Raw genomic sequence first — 15,163 nt, 5'->3', positions numbered from 1 at the left:
TGTCCTCCCATGCCTAGGGGAGACAGGTAATGACCATCCTTTGTTAACCATGTCCTCCCATGCCTAGGGGAGACAGGTAATGACCATCCTTTGTTAACCATGTCCTCCCATGCCTAGGGGAGACAGGTAATGACCATCCTTTGTAAAGCAATGTGGTTTGTTAACCATGTCCTCCCATGCCTAGGGGAGACAGGTAATGCCCATCCTTTGCAAAGCAATGTGATTTGTTAACCATGTCCTCCCATGCCTAGGGGAGACAGGTAATGACCATCCTTTGTAAAGCAATGTGGTTTGTTAACCATGTCCTCCCATGCTGACAAATATTGAATCCCCTGGAAAGACAGCAGAAACTAAGACAATTCTTGAAGTCAATCATCTTTTCTTCATACCGTGGCATCACTCTTGGTGAAGCCAGAATGTGGCTCAATACAGGGCACATACTTGTCTGAGACATATATTCAGAGAGAGAGATCAGTGATGCTCTTTTTATATAGTCTAGGGAAGTGCATTTCAGGTCATTTCCACCCTCACAGACTATGATATAATCATACTGGTACCTGTAGTGTAGTGACTTGAGTGCATGTGTAATACACCACATGAACTATCATGGATTCATACTGGTACCTGTGGTATATGACTTGAGTGCAAGTGTAGTACACCACATGGACTATCATGGATTCATACTGGTACCTGTGGTGTAATGACTTGAGTGCCTGTGTAATACACCACATGGACTATCGTGGATTCATACTGGTACCTGTGGTGTAGTGACTTGAGTGCATGTGTAGTACACCACATGGACTATCATGGATTCATACTGGTACCTGTGGTGTAATGACTTGAGTGCCTGTGTAATACACCACATGGACTATCATGGATTCATACTGGTACCTGTGGTGTAGTGACTTGAGTGCATGTGTAGTACACCACATGGACTATCGTGGATTCATACTGGTACCTGTGGTGTAGTGACTTGAATGCATGTGTAATACACCACATGGACTATCATGGATTCATACTGGTACCTGTGGTGTAATGGCTTGAGTGCATGTGTAGTACACCACATGGACTATCATGGATTCATACTGGTACCTGTGGTGTAATGACTTGAGTGCATGTGTAATACACCACATGGAATATCATGGATTCATACTGGTACCTGTGGTGTAGTGACTTGAATGCATGTGTAGTACACCACATGGACTATCATGGATTCATACTGGTACCTGTGGTGTAGTGACTTGAGTGCACACACTAAATTACAGGTTTCAGTTCTAATGGAGGTTTTACACATAAAATGTACTTGATGGGCGTTTGTACAGAGCACTGTTAACCTGTTGATGTAATAACACCAAGAAAAATTGCTTGAGAATGTAATGCTACAACAAACCAACTTTAACAAGGCAATTTCAAGTATTGGGGACCTTTACAATGAAGTGAAAAATAATAAAATAAATCCTGTCTGCCAAAGATGGGGCAGTATTAACTCAAAACCCCTAACAGTGTTAGGAGGGTGCCAAACAGATGGGATCTCTGGGAAAATAAGCAAGAGAAAATCTTTGGTAAGGGAGGTTTACTCAAGTGCAATACTGGTTTGCTGGGTAGACACTTAGTATTATGAATATATGGAAAACAATGGGTATAAAAGTACTAAAATAGGTTATACCGCAGACAATAGCCATTAAAGAGCAAAAGGAGGGACTTTGGAAGTCAGAATACCATAAGGGGCAGAAGCCAGACACAGCCTTTTAAAACCGTGAGAAAGGGGTGGGAGGATTGGAGAAAATTTTCAAAATGGAGCTTTCGTCTTACGGTTAGAATTTCAGAAACTTTTAACTTAATGTCTCAGTGAGGGGTGGGGCAGACTCAAACAAGAGAAAAATAGTAGAACAATAATGAAATTCCTGCAGTCTAAGTTTACAGACACAAAAGATCATGGTAGAAGGGGGAATATCCACAATTTTGGGATCCCCAATAGAGAGAGAGAGAGAGAGAGAGAGAGAGAGAGAAAGACCAGAGCAAGACTGTCATTTTTTGGGAACCCCGAAGGAAAATGACAGAGCTGAGTCGGCACACAGAGTGCTTTTACTGCAACACTTCCAAGTAAGAACAACATGATCTGTGTTGATAGATTTGAAACTTTTGCCCTAAATGATATTTTCAGCATTGTGGAAGCCTGGTGCGACTGTAAAAATTAAAGGAAGCATGGTATTCTCTGACCATCTATTCTGCTGAAAACACAATGAGGCAAGCACCTTTCAGCCTGTTAGCCATTTTCGCAAAAGAAATAGCTGGCAGCTTAAGCTTTTATATACTACCAACTTTCAGGGGGGGGGGGGCTTTAATATTCATGGGGAAGAAGAGGCTAAACTTGGACGATCCTCCTCTATGAAAGATATGGTAGCTGTTTCAGCCTTTGCTGTTCTTAAGGAAGGCAGGGAGTCTAGAACACCTTGTATGCAGACGGCACTAGGCCCTCTTTTCTTCAACAGGAGGTTGTCTAAAAGGCATTTGTAGTGGATCACTGGAACTTGAAAGCACCCACTTCACTATAACTCAGATACCATGCCTTAATGAGTTTCAGCTGTTAATGTTGCTCCCTGGACACTAACAAGTCTACTGATAGAACAAAGTCTCTGCTGACTGCATAGTTAGCCACTGGATTTATTTTAAAATGTTTCTTTTTGCTGGTGTGATATACTGGATCTTTTTCATAATGTGACCAGCTGAACAAGCCCTTTAATTTCAAAGGAAGGAGCTGCCACTTAAATTAGTAGACACTAGCAAAGATGAAGTTAGAAGCACTTCCATACTAAAGATGTGATGTCAGCATGTGGCTCACAGGTGGCATTTCGCAAGCCTGGAAATCACATACATGTGCCCCTAAACAGACATCGTTTTGAGTGCGCAATTTCTATTTCTGAGAGTACGATTTCCCTTCTAGTATGATAGGTGAGACAAATGTCTGAATATACAAGGTTTTCAAGCATAGTTGTTTAACACATGTTGGTAGGTAGGATACAGAGGGAGAGAGTAAGCTGAAGGAAGGTTTTGTTGGCATGTTTATTTTTTTTCGTTTCTCCCCTGCACAATACAAAAATATGTAATGCATCAATCAGATCATATACCCAAGAAAAGTGGAACAGTATTTAACTTACGAACAAATTTCAGCCATAAAATACATACAGTTGTGAACTGGTTTTGATGCTAAGTTTGTTTTTTTTTTTGTCTACTGTTACTACAAGGTTAATGTTAAGGTTCTTCAGCTACAAAAAAACATAAATAAATATTGTAAATTGTTATGTATATCAATTTTAGGCACATGATTGGTTCTTCTTGCAAAAAACACAATAGAAAGAGCCATCTCAAAGCTCTTGCAGTCTTGGAAAAAGGATGCCTTGGAAATACATACACCATGATCTGACACCACCTCAGACTTTTTTAAGCCTGCATGGGGAAACGGGGTTCTCCTCTTATGTTTTTTTTCCAGCTGAAAAGGAAAAAGAGTTTGAGGGTTACTGGGAAACAGTGATTTTATTTGTTTTTATTATGTCTCCTTTGCACTGATTTCCTGGAATGAGAATGGGATACAGATGGTGTAAAAAAAAAGCTAAATTATTTGCTTATATATAGAGACAAAAGCCTGACTTCTGTTTTCTGCAGGAGATGCAGTTAACTGATACTAAAGATATGAAACAGGTTTAATATGTTTTATCCAGGGTGGGGGGGATATGTCCTCTTATCAACCTGGGAGGAATAGGGATGTAAACATTTTGGTCAGAGTGCATATATCCTTTGAGCTATTGGAACAATGTAGATGAGGACAGCAGATCACTGGAGAAGACCAAGTGATCATCATACATTTGTCATCGGATGAGTGTAGCTGCGTTATCTACAATGTTTTTACAAGTGCAGTATTTTTAAGAGTGTTGAGATGCAAGATAAATGTGTGTGTGTATATACGTATACATATATATACATATATATATATATATATATATATATATATATATATATATATATATATATATATATATATATATATATATATATATATATATTTTTTTTGCAATAAATGAGGAATGTTCTGGACCCCATAACATCAAAGTTTTCCCACTGAATACATTGATTATCAAGTACTTATCTATGTTTGGAATGGAAGACAGTAAGACAGCCATAAATTGTTATAATTGCCTACAAACACTTATACAAGTTTTTCTCACCACTTCTATACCCACCACATGAAATAATAAAATGTTGATTACTAAGGAATGTGGTTATATGATGAACAACATGGAAACCTTTCCCACTGTCCTATCTGATCCTGCTCCATTTACTATTTCACTGCTCTATGGAAGCTGCACTTAGACTTTAGAAGGCAAAGCTCTTTTTTTTTTTTTTTTGTAATGGTGAGATGTTTTTCTCTCAAGTGCAAAGGGTCTATGATTCATGTCAGACTTTGGCCCATTTAAATCCTGAATGCTACTTGTGTCAATGGAAGAAATTCAAGAAATTCTTAATCAGGTTTTTAAAAGAGCACACTGGGATATCAATGGGAAATGCTGGTATTAAGTTAATGATCTGCAAAAGTCAGCTCCTCAGGCTGCAGGAGAAGATAAGTATGTTCCAAGCTCTTTACAAAAGGTATAGGAGATCCAGGGAAATATAGGTAAATTATTATACTATACTGCAGATCAGGCCAAAAGTTTTCTCAGCCTGAAGCATATGGAAGCTAAACTGGACAACCAGAGGTATTTGTCTCTAAACAAAACCCCATCTTGTATGTGGGAGAAGTTTATTAAATTATTCCAAGCTATGTTCTAAAGATTTATTTATTGACATTTGTTTACTCAGAAAGTTCATCTGGGTCACATGAGTCCATTTTCAGCGGAGGCCTGGGAAGTAAAGCTCCAACAAAAACAGTCTTGGTAGAAAATGCATAAAACATGAATTACAAAGTTTAAAACAAGGAGAAAAATAAAACATGATACAGACAAAAATACAAAAAGGTTTACAAAAAAACTAAAAATAGTATTTCCAATTCTAGCTATTTTTTTGTAACCAACGTGATTGCAAAGTCACGGTTATTGCTATTAGATATTAAGCAAGAGGAGGAAGAGAAGAGGGGATAGGACATGCTAGTGAAGGTAGTGCTGATACAGGGTACGGCAGGTTACAGGTGAGGGCATTTAAATCAGAGGGAGCAAAATGCAATGATGTTAAGAAGACATTCAATTTACCGAAGAGAGGAACAAGAGCAGAACCGCGAGTTGCACAGATGAACAGCTGGAGCAGTTAGATGACAGAATAAGGGAATACTTGTCCAGGACAGACGTACCTAGTTTGGGTAAGACTCATGCACAGTCTTAATGGCCTAGATCACTCTGGAGGGTGCTGACCAAAAATTGGAAGACAAGACTAAGGGCAATACCTCAGTTCTGGATGGGATTCCTTACTGATTTTGGTATTATTCCTCTTTCCTCCTGGAGATAAGCAGCACAAGAATTTACTCGGCAAACATTCATGGTGACCATAAGATTCCTAGTCATATACATCTTTAAGCATACAGCCTTAGAAATTCTTGTCACCCTTATTAAGCACTTAATAGTGCCCAACTCCCCAAACTGAATAGTGCAGTACATGATAACTTTGGTATAAATCAGTGTCTATCCATTCAGTCACCAGGACTAGCTTTAATGGTAGCCAAGGTAGTACTTTGTTTGACCTGTAGTGGTAACTTATTCCACCGGTTAGGAATACATTGAGTTAGGAACATCTCTCTCCAGCAAATCTTGTTTATTTACTGGTGTAGACTTAAGTCCTTAGTGTGGGTGTTTCCAAACCTACTGGTTTCGCAAATAAATACAGGGTCAAATAGGACTGTCTTTTAAGCCTCAAAAAGCACGACACAAGTCATCTTGCAGCAACCTGCAGGCTACTGAGTAACACAAGAATTCTGTTAATCTAACAAGGTAGTTGAAGGATTTAAGACCTTTAATTTTCTTGCTTAGAAATCTTTGGAGCCTTTCCAGTTGAATGACATGCTTGGATTTGTACATTCCAAAGGGGCACTATATTCAGTGATGGGTCTGACAAAGTGAAGTGTAAATTGGTAGGATGACTTCTTTTTTATCTTGAAGATATTCCCTTGGAAATTAACTGGGCCAGACAGAAGGATTTTCTGACTGTGGAAACATGATGACTGAATGAAAGAAAGTTATGCATATAAGTACCTAGGTCTCTTTATGACCACATCTGTCTGAAGATCATCAGCATTTAAAATATATGAGGTGGGAAACAACCTTTCTGGCAGATGTTTATTGTGGTGTACTTTATTCATTTAGTATCAGGCTGCTTTTGATACACCATGTATGTGTACATTCCAGCCCCTGCTGGAGCTGTTTTGTATCAGTTGATAAGTGGATAATGTGCCCAGTTTCCAATCATATGCAAACGTGGCCAACCACAATTCTGGGATGTCGACAAAATAAATGTCAAACAGGACACGGCCCAGAACTGATCTCTGTAGCACTAGTTACAAGTCTGCATTCAGAAACAGAACTAGCAACCTTCAAAACTTTGGATCTTCTGGATAGCAAATCTGCAATCCAGCTGACAATGTAGGGATATACTTTGTCTAATTTTCCAATAATACCAGCAGGGAAAGTGTGTCAAAAGCCTTGGCCAGGTCAAGTGCACACAGGACAACCACTGTTCACAGCCCCTGTAACTGTTTGAAAGAAGCTTATTAGGTCCAGGCACAGGACGTGCACTTTGCAAAACAAAGCTGATTGGGATCTAGATCAGCTGAGTTGCTTATGTCTGCATAAATATGTTCTGCTATGGTACATTCCATGGCTGCATACAAGTCTGGAAAGGCTGATATGTCTATAATTACCAAGGTCTGTATAGGAACCAGCCATCAGATTAGTTATTTTGAGACGAGAAAGGGAACCCTCTCTGGTGGATTCCCACAGACGTATCTCAGTTCTGAATCGTGACTTTAAACAGTCCTGCAACATGCTAGTTTAAATGCCTGCTACTGCAATGCTGCGACAAGACAGTCAAAATACTAACTGAATAGTGCTGGTAAAACAACTAACTGTGAACTGAATCCCATTTGACTCACAAAATGGTTACTCCACAGGAGCACTTCTCAGGAGAAAAAAAAAAGGAGTGAAACTTATCCAATAGCAAAATCTAAGCACTTTGGGTACTTAATACAATGAGGACAGAACATGTGATTAATGCAACAGAAAATGGTGAAAAGCCTTTGACTGAAGAAACTAACTGAAGAATCTTACAGTACAACATAAAACAGAAGTAAAGTCAACAGTGGCTTCTGACCTGGGGGTACTTCCTCTTGATTGAGTTCAAAGCTCCTTCAGGCAGCTTGGCCAATTCAGAATCACGTACTGCATGCACTGTTGTGGCTCGGGGTTGACGAGTGAGGGCTTCAACCTGCAGATAAATGTACAGTACACAAATTTTAACTAATAGCAACACAGTTGGAGGGAAATAAAGAGAGAAATATTCTTAACTGCAGCTTAGCACACCCTAGCATACACGAAAAAAATGTTATTACTCTGACAAGTGAAATGGTATGGCATCAGAAGAGCCACTTAGGAAAACAAGTTATTTGCATACACTGGTAGTAGAAAGAAAAACAGTACGGCAATGGAACACAGTCATGCTCTGACATTATTTGCCTTTTCTTTAAAAGGCAAGTGCCTCTTCCCATTCTTACTGTGAAAATGCTTAAGTGACCTCCTTGTAGCCAATCACAGGATGTTTCTCCCTACAGCAAATGTCCATGGTTTCTTGCATGCAGACCTGGAAAAAATCTTTATAGTGCATACTTTTTGCCCCCATGTGAAGAGGTCAATTTCTGGAAGACCCTATTTCTGCATAAGAGATAGGAAAACACTGGGATCTAGTGTATTCTCACAGTCGTTGAAGCCGGTTCTGCTCTGCATGTCTGCCATCATGTTCTGGGCTGAGTGTATATACGAGCCCAGCTGGATAGTCACCTCCCATACCAGCACAGCCAGCATGCACATCTTGTTAGAAAGAGTGTCTTGTTTATGCTTCAAATCACCATGATTTTGCCCATCACTACCCTTAGAGTGCTTGGTTTGAAAGCCTTTAAGGTCAAACACAGGACCATTAACTCCAAGTCTGATCTGGTTGCACAGCACAGTTTTGCTCAAGTTCCTGTGGACATTCAGCTACTGTAAATGTGCCCACAAGTAAGATCCACTGAATCCATGGTAAGGGCTGACTTTCCTTTGGGGAATACCATGGTTCTGCCAATTAAGCTCTAACCACTGGGCCCACCAAATAAACCCATTCCTAATGTAAGGAGTGAAAGAAATCATCTAATGTATGGGGTGACTGTGTTGTTACTAGAGATTCCTGTGGTGTTACTGGGTTTTCCTCATACACAGGACATGTAACACAGAGCTCTGAAGATCCCTCTAGTTGATAACTGTCATGTAGTTTCCAAGTCTTTAAATAAATTTAATTGCAGAGCTGCTTCTTGCAGAGGTAAGTGCATCACTTGTCTATATTCAGGTGACTCTACAGAAAAAAAGTCTGACTTTTCCAAGATCAGGTGTGATTACTACATATTTAGGGAGAAGCCCAGGTTGGTCAGACAATGCATGGTGAGGGTTTGCAATCTCTCTTGACCCCCTTGCACAGATGAGGATTTCATGAAGCAGTCACATGGGCATGGGTAAATGCAAGCACCTAGCACCCTCAAGAATGCAAAAACAGAATCAGGCATTTGTTGCACTGTCATATTGTTCACAGTCCAAAGAGAAGGGAAAGAAACTGGAAGTGTCTTTTGCCCATCTGGAATTTTAAGAATTGCTTGTACTCCTTGAGGATGGGAGTGTGTAGGTAGTTGTCCTTCACATCCAGTGACACAGAAAACCACTGGAATTAACAGGGGCAGCAAAAACTACATAATAAGCATTTTGAATCTGGTCATCCTCTTAAATATGTTAAGCCTTTGCAGTTACAAAACAGGTCTTCTGGAGCTATCCTTCTTTAGGACTAGAAAAAGTCTAAAGTAGAAATCTTTCCTAGCTCTTCATGTAGTAACTTATACAACTCTACAGGCATAAAGTTCTTTCACCACTGTCATAGAAAGGTGTGTGTACCCCAACAGGGCTGGTGGCATCCCCAAGAAGGGAGGTACAAACTTCAATTCCAGTTTGGTGTCTCCTACTGAAATATTCTCACTCATCAATATGTCAGAGGTCAGGGCTGATCAAGTTCCCTTTAAAATGAGACAGACTAATCCAAGAAGTGGGAAGGGGACAAATGGTAAAAGCGAAGAGGAATAAAGGGCTACGAGTACTCAAGACTATCTACTTGATTTCTGTGGGGAAAGGGACCTGCCCCTCCTCTACTACCCTACAGTCTTCTACAAGAACCCACTGGATCACACCTGCACATTATATAACATGCTTACTTCACCAGTCTTCTACAAGCACCCACTGCATCATACCTGCACGTTATAACATGCTTACTTCACCAGCCTAACACACGCACCCACTGCATCATACATGCACAGTACAGAATGCTTACTCACTACAAAAGAAATTCAACTTCATCTTCAAATCTTTCCTTCACAGATTTGTCATAAATAACTAAGGCTATGCCATAGTTATTTTTGGGATTTCACTTTAATGTTGGATCATGTGAAATTCAGTTAACAGCTGAAGATGCTAAACTGTCATAGAATTATAACTTTTTTCCAAAGGCGACAGGACTCTGCTCTAGCATATTCAGTTATGGCACCAACTTAAATGCCCTCACAGACTTTTTAAGGAACAAATGCTGGCACTGTTGCAGGTTTTACAAAGGTATTTGTAGGTCAAGAGGACCCTTAAAAAATCTGGCTGACTTTGTAGCAGGCAGCTGGGAACCAGACCTTAGAGCTAAAAGTCTGAAGGGGTTCCTGCAAGCCTGAAAGACTAGGGGAATCACTAGGGTTTTAGACAAGTTCATGCTGAAGAGGTCTAAGTAATACTTTTTGAATTCAGAAAAATCCATGGAACCAATTTTCAAATGCTCCTGCCTAAGTGTAAAAGTGTTGCCAAAGGAGATATCCTAAAGGAAACTTACAAGACATCACTTCATTGTCATCAACATGTCCAAATGATAGGATGAAGGTGGTTACATGTGGAAACACCCTCCCATTCCTTGGAAAAAGGGGTACACTTCAAAAAAAGAACTGCACTGTTGGATGATTTACTATTTGCGAGTCTACAACATACTTCTTTGCAAAACACATACTCTTCAGAACATTGGGCCACCTTTGTTGACAGATGCCAATCCTTCGCTAAAGTGAAGCATGACAGATATCTCACAGTTCCTGTTCTTGTCCGTTATCATTACTGATGGATTTAACATCTAAGGTTTCACATGTTGAAAAAACTGATGGGCAAGGTCCACTGAAGTGCCTGGGAAATGGCATCTCACACCTTCATAACTTTGAATCCACCTCTGAGGCCCGAGTAGTAGAAGAAGGTACAGCCCTACTGTCTGCATCTGAAGGAATCAAGACAAATGAAAACTCAGCAGAAAAATAAGAAGCCGCACAAGGTGAAACCTCACTGGAAATAATGTCTAAAGGTCTCAGTCAGCGGGGCTGGTGAGGTCACTAAGGCCTCTTGCTCTCTTTCCATTGCATCTTTAAATGGTAGCATTTTGGGTCACTCATTTTTTTGAAATCTCCTAGTTTGCCTCTCAGTGGCAAAAGATACTCTGTGGGTACAGATGGCCTTAAGCTATGAAGTTCCTAGCTCTACTCACAAAGGTCTTGTTTTCCCCAACAGTTCTAGGTGGCTTTCAAGGGGGCAATTGGTGGTCATCTCTTAGACAGAAATAGCACTGACTGTGAAAGCCTTTAGGTGAAACTTGTCTTCTGCAACATTTGTAAGGCCACTTTTCTTGAAAAAGCAGAAATTGTATTTTTTCCAATTCATAAGATACAAAACAAGAACAGAGACCGTTTTTAATATAGCTACTGCTACTGGTCATCAAGTCCAAGGAACTATTCGAATCCAAAGAAACTACCAGCAAATTGTTTTCTGTCAGATCCTAAGGTTAGGATGCAAGGATATGTCGGATCCTAGGCATAGGAATCTCATCAGAGGAAATCATAGTCGAATGGATCCAAGTAGCTTGGATCTGAAGGATTTTCAAATAATCTGAAGTGCTTGATTACACCCAACCTATCGAATCTGTGGAGAATTTTAGATCCGACGGAGGTCCAAAGATCTTCAGATCTGAGAGTTAGGATCTGAAGCCTTGCATGTTGGCCCTAAGTAATTTGCAGTGCTTAATGACAGTTAACCTATCAGATCCAATGGAAACTTTGGATCTGAAGGAGGGTCTAAGAAAACTTGGATCAGAGGCATTGGATCTGAGATCCTAGAGACAGTTAAACTTGTTTCTTTAAGGTGGGGAATTGAGCCCCAAGAAACCAGCAACACTTCTCAAGCTTGAACAGCTAAAACAAATTCTCTGTAAGAAAGGATCCTGAACAGAGTAGCAAAAAGGAGAGGCACAGGGAGGATCAAGAAGAGACAAAGATCAGTGCTCCATCAATACTTTCTGGACAGAAAGCTTTTTTTTTCAGTTCCACAAACAAACAGTCAGGAAAAAGAAGACAGCCCTGCTCCCATCCAGCGATATCCACCACAGCTGCTCAGGGCCCAGCCCTCCAAAGTGACAGAAATGAGGGGCATGGATCTGGATGCACAGAAAAAAAATGCAAGCAGAGGAAAGATTGGGCAACCACAACACTGCAAAAGAGAAATACACACCAAGCCATCCCATCCAAAGCTTCGCACCAGTTGCTGGGAGGGGGGGAACCTCTGAAGGGACTAAAAAGACAGCTCAGCTAAAAGTCAGTGCACACTTCCCAGTTAGATCATCATCACTGGATGGCAAAAGGCCTGAGCATGCAAATGACACCATCCAACCAAACAGCTGGTTGGAAAAAAAAAAAAGTGATCTACAGAAAAACACACAAACCCAATAGGAATGGTCAACAACACATGTGCCCTGTGAAACACCGAGAGAAAAACTGAGACCTGTGAACCAGAGAAACAAGAAGCAAATCCAGGAATGCACCAAGTAAAAGGAAGCAACACAACCCACTGCAGTGGTGGTGAAACCACAATGCTGGAGAATACACCAATGACACATCAAAGAAAGTACAGTTGTGTACACTTTTACCATAAATGTAGATGTTCGAGTGTATTCACTGTTGCAGTCATTACATTTGGGGTAATCTGCTGGCAAGATGCCCAAAGTCGGCCTGATTAACAAAGTCTTGGGTCCTGCGTCGGTTGCTGTCGCTTCTTTCATGAAGTCAGGGATATAAAACAGGCAGCAGACGCCATTACATAAATTTTTCTTGCCCCAGATGTCGGGTGCCCCTCAAATGGGGAGCAAAATATATATATATATATATATATGTATATAATTTAAAACACAAAAAAACATACCTCCAAACAAAAGCAAATACACCAAAAAGGCTTTTAAGCATAGTAAAAGAAAGGAGAGGTATAGTAACAGAAAAACGGGGCTGGAGGGTGGGTAACCAGGACTGCAACAGTGAATACACTCGAACCTCTACATTTATGGTAAGTGTACACAACTGTACTATGTTCTTCGTGTTTCACTGTTGCAGTCATTGCATTTGGGTAGAATCCCAAAGCTATTGTTGGGAGGATGGATTTATACAGCATTAGGAGCAGCTATAAGGCCCTGCAGGGCAGCAGTGGCAAAGCCAGCTCTGGATTTAGAGAAGAGAGATAAATGGTAATGTTTGGTGAACGTATGAACTGAGCTCCAGGTAGCAGCTTCTAGAATGTGTCTGGTAGGAACCTCTCTGAGAAAGGCTGCTGAAGTAGATGCAGACCTGGTGGAATGAGATCTGATCCCCTTGAGGATAGATTTACCATGGTGCATATAGCAGAAACGAATACAATGGCTTAACCATTTGCAAATAGTCTGCTTTGAAATAGCCTTTCCCTCTGCCCCTGCAGCAAATGCCACCAACAGCTATTCAGATTTTCTTAGAGATTTTGCCCTGTTTACGTAGAATCTGAGTTGTCTGTGTATATCCAATGAATGCAGAATCCGCTCACCCTTGTTCTGCAGATTGGGAAAGAAAGTTGGCAGATGAATGGTCTGATTAAGAGCCACACTGGATACCACCTTAGGCATAAAAGATGGATTGGTCTGGAGAGCCACTCTGTCCGGATGAAAGATAATGAAAGGCTCCACTGCCATAAGAGCCTGTAATTCTGAAATCCTTCTAGCTGAAGTGACTGCTAAAAGGAATGCTGTTTTCCAAGAGAGAAATTTTAGTTCTGCAGTAGCAGCTGGCTCAAAAGGAGGGAGAGTGAGTTTTTCCAAAACAAAACTGAGGTCTCATGCAGGAGTTGGTGCTCTCCTGGGAGGTCTTAAATTTTTGGCCCCTCTGAGATACTACTTAAGCAGAGGATGAGAGAAGAGGGGAGGTTCTGTGTTGTAATGAGCTGAAATGGCAGAATCATGGATTTTTATGGAAGAAAAAGATAGGCCCTTGTGAAGCATCTCAGTTAAGTATTGCAGAATCTGAGGAATATTGGGCATTGCTGTGCTTATTTCTTGTGACTGGTTCCAGGCACATAACCTTTTCCATTTGTCAGCATAAGATTTTCTAGTATCAGGCCTTCTAGCCTCCAAAATGACATCCATCACAGGTTTGCTGAGAGATGTCAAAGGTGAAAGTAGCCGATTAACCATGCTGCAAGATTCAACGTTTGGAGCAGTGTGTGCAGAATTTGGTAATTCTGCTGAGACAGTAGGTAAGGTGTCTGAGGCAGGTGCCATGGAGGAAGGTGTGACACATTGTGCAGGAGTGGGTACCAGTGTTGGCGAGGCCAGTCTGAAGCAATCAGAATCATTTTTGGTTTGCCCTGTCTGACTTTTAGTAGGACTTTAGAGAGCAGAGGCAGAGGGGGAAAAGCATAGACTGATAGGGTTTTCCAGCTGAATGATAGAGCATCCACTTTCCAAGCTTTTTTGTGATGAATTCTTGTGCAGAATTTGTCCAACTGATAGTTCTTGGGCAAGGCAAAAAGATCTATGTCTGGGCTCCCCCCATTTGCATGTTAACATGTTGAAAACTTGTGGTTCCAGTTTCTATTTGTGTGGGTCCATAAGATTTCTGCTTAGTCAGTCTGCCAGAGTATTTAGCTTTCCTGGCAGGAATTGAGCTTGTAGTTGTATTTGGCAGGTCAAGGCCGTGTTATGTACACGCACTTTTATAGTCAAGTTTTTAACTTAATTTTAATATTAATGAGGCTTGTTGGGTCATAGGTTCATTTTGAATGTCTTTGGGGGATTTACATTGGTTGGAGGGTTGGTAATTTAATATATATAGATTAATTAAATGGTAGTACATTGTCTGATGAAGTCCAAGTGGATTGGATGAAAACGCTGGTATATTGTTTTGTGCAACTGCGTTAATGTGTATGGTCCGTGGAGTTGGTTATTAAAAGATTTGAAGTGGACTCGTGGTTTGCAGTTTCCTTTGGCTTACAGCACTTGTTCGGTGTTTTGTGGGTACTTTCAAGTGCTTTCAGTTGTTCATTACTGGTTCGTGAGTCTTTCTGGGCTTAGGGAAACTTTTCCAAAAGAGAAAAGGACAGCAATGAGTTCGGAAGCATCAGAGGAGCTCGGCCAATCAAGGAAGCTGATTGGACAGTTGACCGAGCTCATAGATTTACTGACTCCCCTTTGCCACAAGATGTTAGGGAGTCAAGCTAAGTTAGGTTGCGAAGAACCTGTGCTCGAGGAGGTACCGCAGTACAACAGTAGAAGCAAACGGAAGAGGCAGCTTATGGGCGAAGATGATGATGCCGGCGACTTTTCCGAGGGTTCAGCAACTAATTTTAATCCTTTACTCACTCCCAACATCCTGGGTGTCGAATCTGAAGGGACTGAAGTGATTAATGAGCGTCGTGGAACAGCTGTAGGAGCTCAACGGAAGAAACCGACTCGTACGGATTTAAGCAAAGGTACTGATTGTTCTAACCATGTCAGCACTAGAGACTGGTTGAATAAGAATATTGACTTTGGTATCGAT

At 40.8% G+C, this 15,163-nt stretch overlaps 1 protein-coding gene across 1 annotated transcript in view; it reads right to left on the bottom strand.

Annotated features, from left to right (window-relative positions):
- PNPLA7 (patatin like phospholipase domain containing 7) overlaps positions 1-15,163 on the bottom strand; it is a gene marked incomplete in the record, with an annotated part of 4,152,928 nt that overhangs the window by 1,829,265 nt on the left and 2,308,500 nt on the right. Inside the window, 1 exon segment of the mRNA XM_044064320.1 lies at positions 7,348-7,461. Within this exon segment, the coding sequence (XP_043920255.1) occupies positions 7,348-7,461 (114 nt within the window).

This window comes from Protopterus annectens, chromosome 2.part2, assembly GCF_019279795.1.
Source record: "Protopterus annectens isolate FY-2018-M chromosome 2.part2, PAN1.0, whole genome shotgun sequence".
Taxonomy (NCBI): Eukaryota; Metazoa; Chordata; order Ceratodontiformes; family Protopteridae; genus Protopterus; species Protopterus annectens.
This window is presented reverse-complemented; position numbering and strand designations above follow the sequence as displayed.